This window comes from Fistularia commersonii, chromosome 7, assembly GCF_037954325.1.
Source record: "Fistularia commersonii isolate RoL2024-O1a breed Wild chromosome 7, RoL_Fcom_v1.0, whole genome shotgun sequence".
Classification (NCBI taxonomy): domain Eukaryota; kingdom Metazoa; phylum Chordata; class Actinopteri; order Syngnathiformes; family Fistulariidae; genus Fistularia; species Fistularia commersonii.
Genome location: NC_141290.1, coordinates 12,927,754 through 12,937,128, shown reverse-complemented (window position 1 = coordinate 12,937,128; position 9,375 = coordinate 12,927,754). Strand labels below are relative to the sequence as shown.

General features: G+C 37.8%; 1 protein-coding gene across 10 annotated transcripts in view; it reads right to left on the bottom strand.

The window, feature by feature from the left end:
- Nucleotides 1-1,303: 1,303 nt before the first annotated feature.
- tead3b (TEA domain family member 3 b) overlaps nucleotides 1,304-9,375 on the bottom strand; it is a 32,768-nt gene continuing 24,696 nt past the window's right edge. For 4 of the 10 annotated variants that reach the window (XM_086149853.1, XM_086149858.1, XM_086149859.1 and 1 more), the window contains 10 exons: nucleotides 7,412-7,423; nucleotides 6,690-6,815; nucleotides 6,539-6,582; nucleotides 6,310-6,366; nucleotides 5,820-5,884; nucleotides 5,565-5,701; nucleotides 4,724-4,897; nucleotides 4,441-4,584; nucleotides 4,207-4,359; nucleotides 1,304-3,447 (listed from right to left, as the gene is read on the bottom strand). In XM_086149853.1, the coding sequence (XP_086005979.1) occupies nucleotides 3,334-3,447; nucleotides 4,207-4,359; nucleotides 4,441-4,584; nucleotides 4,724-4,897; nucleotides 5,565-5,701; nucleotides 5,820-5,884; nucleotides 6,310-6,366; nucleotides 6,539-6,582; nucleotides 6,690-6,815; nucleotides 7,412-7,423 (1,026 nt within the window). In that variant the 3' untranslated portion in view covers nucleotides 1,304-3,333. Of the gene's footprint in view, nucleotides 3,448-4,206; nucleotides 4,360-4,440; nucleotides 4,585-4,723; nucleotides 4,898-5,564; nucleotides 5,702-5,819; nucleotides 5,885-6,309; nucleotides 6,367-6,538; nucleotides 6,583-6,689; nucleotides 6,816-7,189; nucleotides 7,210-7,411; nucleotides 7,424-9,375 lie in introns of those variants that run through there. The other 6 variants (XM_086149855.1, XM_086149861.1, XM_086149860.1 and 3 more) reach the window with 4 other exon arrangements.

Sequence of the window (9,375 nt, the reverse complement as noted above, 5' to 3'; positions counted from 1 at the left end):
GTTCCAAATCATGGTTGAATGTTCCACGCAGCCCGGGAAAGCTATTAGATGGAAGGCGTCCTGCCATCTGACAGCTGGTATAGTTGTTCTGTAGGAGGCAGCTGGTCATTCTCTTTGCCACCACTTTGAAGAAAATCTTACCTTCCACATTCAGTAGGGCAATTCCCCTGAAATGGCTGATGTTATGGGAATCCTGTTCTTTTGGGATGAAAGTAGTTACTGCTCTGGTCCACTCTGATTGGATGGCTTGGGTCTTCAAGGCAACTCTCATCAGATTCTAAAGGAGCCTTAGTACCATCGGGTAGCTCATATATACCCTGTAGGGCACGCTGTTCTGGCCTGGTGCTGAGGCAGATCTTGCCTTGTCTACCATATGCCTGATCTCAGCCCATCTTGGTGGTGTCTTGTCAAAATGAGATTCAGGCTCAGCAGCATATCCTGGGGAACCAAAAGGAATGTTCCTCTCATGGTCACTTCGCTGGCTTTTCATGTGCACCTTGAGCTCCTGTGCAGTGGCTTCCAACCTCCCATTCTTTCTTTCCTCAAGGACGATCCTGGCAAACTTAAAGGGGTCTTCTCTTTCTCTTTTTTGCTCCTCTGTCTTCGGATATGCTCCGCCCTCTACAAGGTTGCCAGAGTTACTGTAGAAGGCATCTGTGTATTTATAATTCCATCTGTATATTGCCATCTGTTAATCGTACTAATCACTACCTGTTTGTCCATAATCTGCACATAATTATCCACCATACTTACACTAGCTGTATTCTGCTCATATCTTACTCACCTCTACTTGCATTGGCTGTAAAAAAAACTAAATAATTTATTCTGGAAATACTGTATTTATCTGTGAATACTTAAAATATATCCTTCATTAATCCCTCGTCCCTCCAAAGACGCCAGCTCAAATACTGCACATTTTGTACATATGCACTTCTGCTTTTTGCACTTCTGATTAGATTCTAACTGCATTTCGTGACTCATGTAACATGTACATGTGTAATGACAATAAATTTGAATCTAATCTGATCTCTAATCTAATCATATCGCTTCAAGGAAATGTAGTTAGCACTTTAAGCCAATAAGTGGCATGTTAGCTGAAGACTGTAACCCAAAATAGACTAAATTCTTCTGTTAAATGCATTGACAATAAAAGCGATTGCATTATTTGGTTAAGCCAATAGTTCATGGGTGTTGAATTCACTTAAGTGTTTTTCAGTGTGTATTTCCAGTTGAACACATTTTCAGGTAATACCGCTGACTTACTTGGTAATGTAACTGTGAGAAGAACTCTAGCGGACAAACCAAATTTACAAACATGTTTAATAGTTTTTTGCGGGGCGAAAATGGCCCTGGAGACACCACGTGTCTTTTATTGTTAGATACATTTATTTGATTACATAGTCCAACCTCTACTTTGAAGTATAAAATTGCAATGCACAATAGTAACAAAGACAATAGTAAACCACCTTAAACCAAAAACCTGCCCACACCATTCAGAATATGATACATTAGATACCTCATTATTAATTATCAATATCAGCACAATCACACATTATTCTCAGTGAAGCGTACAGCAGACACCGAAGGTCAAAAGATGACAAAAAAAAAACAAAACAAACTTGATAATGGCAAAAATGTTTGTATAAAAAGATGATAGAGAAACCTGCAGAAGGAGTGTTATATCTAGCTTGTGAAATCTGACATTCAAAGCCAGGTGCAAAATTTAACCATACAATATGTTACATTTTGAACATTTATGGCAAAAAAATGTCCAGTGAACCACAAAGAGTAGACACTTATCTCTTGTCGAGGAGGATTCATAATTGTAATGAGTCCCACAACATTTTGAACATCTCTGTCGCAAAGGAATACATCTCCAGTAACCCACCCTCCCCTCCCACAATCTCTTTTCCAACCCTATAAATAACAATCAATGGTCATACTCCACAGCACAGAGACAATAGCGCTCTCATTCAAGACAATTTTGTGTGTGTGTATGTGTGTGTGATGAATTCAATAAGTCATTTAAAAAATGTCTTAAATATAAAATTGAACTTTCATCAATGAATGCAGCCTCTCCCCATGTTACACGGAGAGGATTGAAGCAAATTAACTGACTTCACAGCATACAATCTCTTTTTTAAACAAAAGAAACAGTGATTAACTTCTCGCCACTCATTCCATGGTCTCTGTGCTGAGACACTTGATCACAAATATGAACATAAAAGTCCTCCGAAATACTCCTATGTAACACATATTCCTTTAGTATCCACTGACTCACAGTACAGAAACTATTAATTTTTCAATTAGGCTACATAAGTCGAGGCAGAAAAATAAGCACTGCTGTTGCTTCACCTCCCCCTCTTGATTTTTTTCAGTGCAACCAAGCACGCGTCTTCAAATAGATAGAAATAACAGGGGGTGTCATAGGATGGCGAAGCACTGGCTTCGTGTCGAGCAAACAACAGTACAAGCATCCCTGGTGTCAATAGTCAGAGATAGATGTTTGTAAGACCTGATTTTTTTTTTTTAAATTGCTCAATAAAACATAAAAAAGGCAGAGCCTCAATAATACGGCTGCACAATAAACCTCCTCCCTGTACACTTTGGACTAGTAAATGTGGGTGATTTATTTTGAGGTCTTAAAAAAAGGCTACATTACAATTAGTTATCACTTCTCATCCCTCTGTGTTCCCAAATACGACTATCTCAATAAAATGGAGATCTGAGCTTCTTACCAATTTCATGACAGAATTACACCTGTCTGTTTTTTCTTGATGTTGTTTTTCATTTAATAAAAAGAGGTAGTAAAGAAAAGGCAATCCAAGGTGGCAGGCAATAATATCTTTGGAGAAAAGGCACTGTCTTTCCTAATACACCTACAGCAAATATACCACTTGTTCTGCTTCTGTGGTCCAGTTCTCTCTTCTTTCTCAGAAATTTATACACGTCTCTTATTGCTTGGAGTGTGTTCCCTTGGATTCTATAAGAGTCTTTTCCATCTTAAACACATTCTCATTCCCTCACTCAAACATTTCAGACTCCACCAATTCGCTTTACAATTATGGCCGACTTCATCTAAAGCATGTTTAAACACATGGCGATTGGCTAGTTGTTGGAAAAAGAAAAGAAAGAAAAAAAAAACAGTTCTTCAGAATTTCTTTTGTGTGTCCGCATGTTGAGAATCACTTATTTTCCAAACGCATAATATGTGCCCCTGTTAATTCAGTCTGACGTTGTTTGAATGTAATTTATTTCCTGGATGGATGAGCTGGTTGAAGAGAGATTGTGCCACGCTTTATCTGGCTCTCCAAAAACCTCCCCAAAGAGCGATTAGTCTTTAACAAGTCTGTAGACATGATACTGAGCGCCGTGTTCACTCGTTGAAACCTCAAAAACGAATGCTATACAGAGCAAAGTCTCCTGGGTGTCGCGGTTTGTCACCACCTGAGGGCAAGAAATGAAAAATGAGGGGGAGAAATGGAAAGCAACCAAGCCTGTGAAATTCATATTCAGTTGCCACTAGGACGTGTAACAATGCACTGTGGCACATTCAATCGTTTATTCATTATCTACTTTTTATTCTGCACACAAGGCGGCCAATCTCGGTTTACATTAAGGCCAGAGGCAGGGTTTGTCCTGGACCCTGTCAATCACAGGGCTATATAAAGAGACCTCACTTATTCATGCAGTCACCACAACTGACATTTTGAGTCTTAAGTTCAATTACTGCATGTTTATAAACTGAAGGAGGAAAGAGGACTGAAAAGAAAACATGGCACAGGAAAAACATTTAAAATCCACAAAGCTGATTTGTTTAATCGCACTGACCAATAGACCCCCATGATGTCTGTGCCGTTGTAGAATTGATCTTACTTTTAAGAGTAGGTAATTATTTGTAATTATTTTCAAAATGTGTCATCAACATCCCAGTAAGGGCCTCATTGTTTTTATTATCAGAAATAAACAACTCAATGTGTTGGGAGTCCAATATCCTTATGTGGGTGCTGCAACATGACTTATAATTTGTTTACAGCTTGTGCGACAGGTGCTGTTAAACAAAGAAAATATGCTACAGTTGGTGTTTAATAATAGATAGATATTGATTGAGATTTTTTTTATTGAATGATAAAATAACTTCCATGAGGGTGTGGAGATTAATTTAATGAGAGGGTCTTAGAAAAGTTAAAAAAAAGTCAATGTCACCTGTAGAATTGTGAAGTTTTCAAGAACACTGTTCATCATGTATTTTTCAGGCAAGTGTTTGAGTTTGTGGATAAAGTTGATCATGTACTCGCACATTGGAGAGCGGTGGATTCTGTAAACACACTTTCCCCCCTCCAGACGGGCGTACTCTGTCTGGAAAACATAAACATACACACAAAAAAATCAGAGGGATACAGAAATGCACATGTGTAGAGGAAACACTCATCTTCTTACCTCTACTTTCTCAACAACCTGCTTCCCAAATGAGCAGACTTTGGTTGAAACCGTGATGGTCATATTCTCAATGCTACTGTACTGGCTAGAGACGCCATAGAAGGAACCAGGGCCATCCTGCATGCCGCTGCTGTTCAGGTCCGCCTGCAATGGACAAATATTTATTGACATTTGCATCACTGATAAAGATGAGAAAATTTGTAAAAGTCACAGTGAACATGCAAGCATTTAGCTTTTTCCAAAAAAAGTGATCAACAACAACAAAAAAAAAACTAAAACACACCCAAAATTTTACAAGAAAGAAGGCATTTTGAGGTCCTTTCTCATAGAGTTCTTTTAGGCCACCCTTCTTTTCAGGGAATTTGTCGTAGATCTGCCGGATGTCCACAGCCTCGAGGAGCGGGTCGCTGTAAGATGGATTTGTCTGTCCTATATGGACAAACAGGTGTTTGCTGTACTGCAGGGTGAAAAGACAGACAAGACACAAAAGAACTTTGTTAACCTCAAGAGAGAGGAAAATGAAGTTGACCAGCAGCTTCAGCTGTGGTGAAATGCAGAGCTGGGATGCCATACCAGTCTGTTAAAAGGGAATTATTTTTCATCCTTAAACTACTTCTTTGATGCAAACTGGGAAACGGAGACGATCAAGAACTAAAAAAGAATTTCTCACGTTTCTCTTTTAGTAGGGTTACACTGATGAAGGAACTAGCTGAAGGTCATTGTTTTTCCACACTAACTCAAAAAGATGTTTCAGTGACTACAATAACCAAGATGACTGAGAATCTTAACAGATTTGCGTCACTTCATGCTATTGAATACCCGTTTGTACAGAGCAATAACTGCGACACAGTAATGACGTTAGAGTGGACCAAATTATGATGTGAGACTAAGGGAAGAATTTAGCGCTAGTTGTGCAAAATCAACTGAAATCAACTTGAAAAAAAAACAACCTCATTTGCAATATATTTGAACCTTTCAATTGCAGCTATAGAATGAAGCTGAAACATAGTTTAGACAAAAAAATGTTGCATTACGTATTTAGCATTTGCTGTGCATTACGGGGCATAAACCTTTACCAAAAAGAATGAGGCTAAGTAAGGCTGTTTTTCATTAATATGACTCACAGTGTCAGGGTCTCTTTGAACCTCCATGAAGGCAGAGTACTCCAGCATCCGCAGCTTGGATGAGGCGATGGTCCGGTCCTGCCACACCGGTACTGCAGTTGCAGACGGTGCAGGGGGGGGCGCCAGGGGCTCATAACCTGTGCAGCACATAAACATTGTATTAGTAATGCGAAAGATGGATTGAAAACATCTTACAGGGAGACTTAAGTATTGGTAGATTGTGAGGAAGTACATTAGTTTGCTCGTAATACTAACTTGGTATGGACTGTGGTACAGGACCTGATAGGCTTGGATATGGAGGTTGTGCAAAAGGTTTGATACTGAAAGACAAAAGATTATCAGATGAGACTAAATGTGTACAAATGCTCAGTTTCAGTTCTGTGAAAAAAGATACATATATAGATATATATTTGTATCTCTGATGACGGCTTTCCTGAGCACTTGTTAGTGTTGGAGTGTAAGCATGTGTTGCTGCACCAGCTAAGCGTAAGTCCACCTGCATTGTTATATCTTAATCAACAATCAGAACTGGACAAATGTCAAAAATGTGACTGCATTGCCACAAATGTACCCCCCCACCCAGTTAACTCAAGTCAATACTCTGGTGTGCTGTTTGCACAAAGTGGAATTGTGAAACAATTCATTTGGTAGCAGCTGACATCAGTGCAGGAAACATATGATACAGTGTGGAGGAGTTAGTACTGTTTTGGTGTTCACAGATGGACTACTGCTAGGCGGAACTTACGCATGGCTAGTGCGACCAAGCCCAGGAGTCCTTCCCGGGTTGAGCTCTAGAGGCAGCCTAGTGTGCAAAAATGTGATTTGTTAAACATGCCTGCAATACCCACCTGTCCCTAAGCCCAAACTTCCATCGAATTCATCTACTCAACTCTAGCACAAAAACAGTTTCAACACCCTTTTGACACTTTCGGAATACTCCGAAAGTGGTGGGTCACATGGATATGTTTACTTACTCCTGAGAGGGGCCAGGCTGTCCTGGGATTGGAGTGGGCCAGAACTAAAGAGTTGGATAAAATTGTTAGAAATCAAATATATTCAATTCATGTTTTAAACCATTGGGGACTGATGCAAATGATTTTACAATGGGCTAGGAAATCGTCTCACCCTGGCTGGTTGGTAGGGGGCTGGAGGGAGGGGTGGAAGATGATTTTTTATCATACTTGGGGAGACAATCTGTGCAGATGAAAGTGCTGCCATGTTCTGCAGGGCTTTGTCTTTTGATGCTTGATCCTTGATTTTGGAACAGAGAAAAGAGGCAAGTCAACCACAAGATGGCACTAGAGGCCAAATATTTTCAACTCCTGTTACTTGTAATTTCCACATTAACGCAACATAAATTTACAGTTACGGATCATCATCATTAAGCTTGCAAATTAATTAAAAAGCTTGATAATTTAATGGTAAGAAGTCATTCATTTTATTGTGAAACAGATCTAATGATCCTGAAAAACTCAGTAAATCAAAATGGCATCTAAAGAGAATGAAGCAAAGAGCAGAGCTGGAAAACAAATGAGTGCCTCCGCTCATGTTTTTTTAAGCTCAGGTCAATGGGGGTCATAGCAAGTAAAGCTATGAATTTGCGAAAAAAAATAAAGGATAGTTGCCTTAGAATCGAGACCTCAGATCACAGAGCCACACCTTATGAAGCAAGCAAGGATGAACAGCAGTATTTTTATCAAAGCTGTTTTCTGAGCCACCTGGCTCATTACAGGAGCGAAACAGGGCAGGATGCCATGCCAGCAGAGGGCCATAGCAGGGGACAGTGTGCTGGCGCTGCCAAACAAAGGCAAGTAAGGAAGGATATGGCACAATTGAGATTCACTTACCAAATTCATTGCCTAAACCAAAAAAGAGAAAACTGTTAGTACTGCAAGTCTAAATTATGAATAATGTTAAAATTATTAAGACTATGCAATCGTTTTACCAATCAATGACAACTGTGAGATGAATTTAACATTCAATTTAAAAAAATCCTGCTTTACATTCTATATTTATGTCATTCTGAAGGTCCTGTTTTTTTTTTGTAAACATAGTGATAACATTTATATATCAATCAAGTTACATGAAGAATATGAAGCAAATAGCTTCTGTTTTTGCATTTTTTAAAGCTGAGGATATCATAAATTTGTGAAAAATAAATAAGTTTAAAAAAGGTTAATGTGAATTCATTCATTTAAATAATGTGAACAATGTGAATTTTAATGTGAATAATGTGAACAATTATGGGAATGCTGCCAGCCATAGTTGTCAAATTATTTGTTAGTTTTTTTGTTATTTGCGAATTGGTCCATATCAAACATCGGGAAATCATGAAAAAAAAATAATGTCACGATTTGTCAATTTTCCAGCTCAAAACCTTACTCTGATTGATTTTAAGGTTAAATACTAATCAATGAATTATCTAATCCTTGCAGATGAATTGATCTTCTCATAAAGATTAACACCATTAGTGTAACACAAACATCACTCTACTCCCAACAATACTCACCCCACCCCAACAATAAACAAATAAATAAGTAACGTTTCGCACGTGTGTAACGTGTGACAGTAAAGTGTGGCTGACATACTGGGCTATTTTCTGGTTATACTTGATAAGATGTTTTTAAAACAAATACACGCCGCCTCCAGACGAATGACCAAATAGTGATACAAGCCTGAAGAATCTAAAATATAAATCTAAACAGCTTTTGCTCTTACTTTTACTGACTGTGTGTTGTTCTGATCTTATTCTTCTTTTAATACTTTTGTTGTTTCTATTTTGCTGCCTGTTTTCCCTATTATTTAACTCTGTGACACAAGAAACATTAAGTTGCAAACTACATGATTTAGTGCTCTCATGTAGACCACATTTGCCCTGCTTTGCATTGCTTATATAGGAATCAAGAATGCCAAGAGCGAGCTTATCTGATGAGTTCATATTGACATCACAATTAATGAAAAATAAAATGGCTCTTGATGCTTTTCTAGATTGATACCAATATTTAAGTAAAAATAGAAGGTTCAAGGAGAAAAATGTGAATGAACTTTTGGAGTAACATGCCTTTTGATGGAAGCTTAGGGTTAAAAAGTGCTGGATTATTGTGACATAAATAGCTGACTGTTTAATGTGTGGACAATTTTGAAAATTAAATCAGTAAACAAACTGAAATCTGCTACAAAAACTCAACTATAAACTGTATCAACTATTGCAAATTGCCTTACTGAATCACAAGTCAAGAAAAAGTATGAATAACTACTCAAAAAAGTAAGCAATAATGTTCAAATGGTTTTTCTTCAATTTTAAAAGTAACAACCAAAAAAAGTACAATAAATAAATTAACAAATGATTAAGTTTGAATTTATGTTGAAGAAATTAAGAAAATAAATAAATCTCGAATGCCACAAAGTAATAAATTCACACTTCATTTGAAAACCAATGAACGCTCATGGTCTGTTACTTTCAGGATACATTAAACAAAGAATGAATGAAAACTGAAATGAATCATCCCTCTTCATTTTTAATGTTACAATCCAAGAGAAATGTTTTTACTGCAGAAAGGTAAAACGTAGCTTGAACCGCAGGTCAACAGGGACAAACTGAGACATCCGTGTTTTGTCATTTGAGGACTCATTCAATTTAAATAGATATGTATCGCAACTTTTTTTATTCTTATTTTGTTTTTCGCCGAGACGCTTTATTATTCACCACTTAACATTAAAAAATAGACAGACTTGAATGACAGAGTCCATTAAAGGCTTAGTCACTGTTCAAGGTTTAATTCAAGGATTTGTGGTTCTTTTTAAGCCTTTG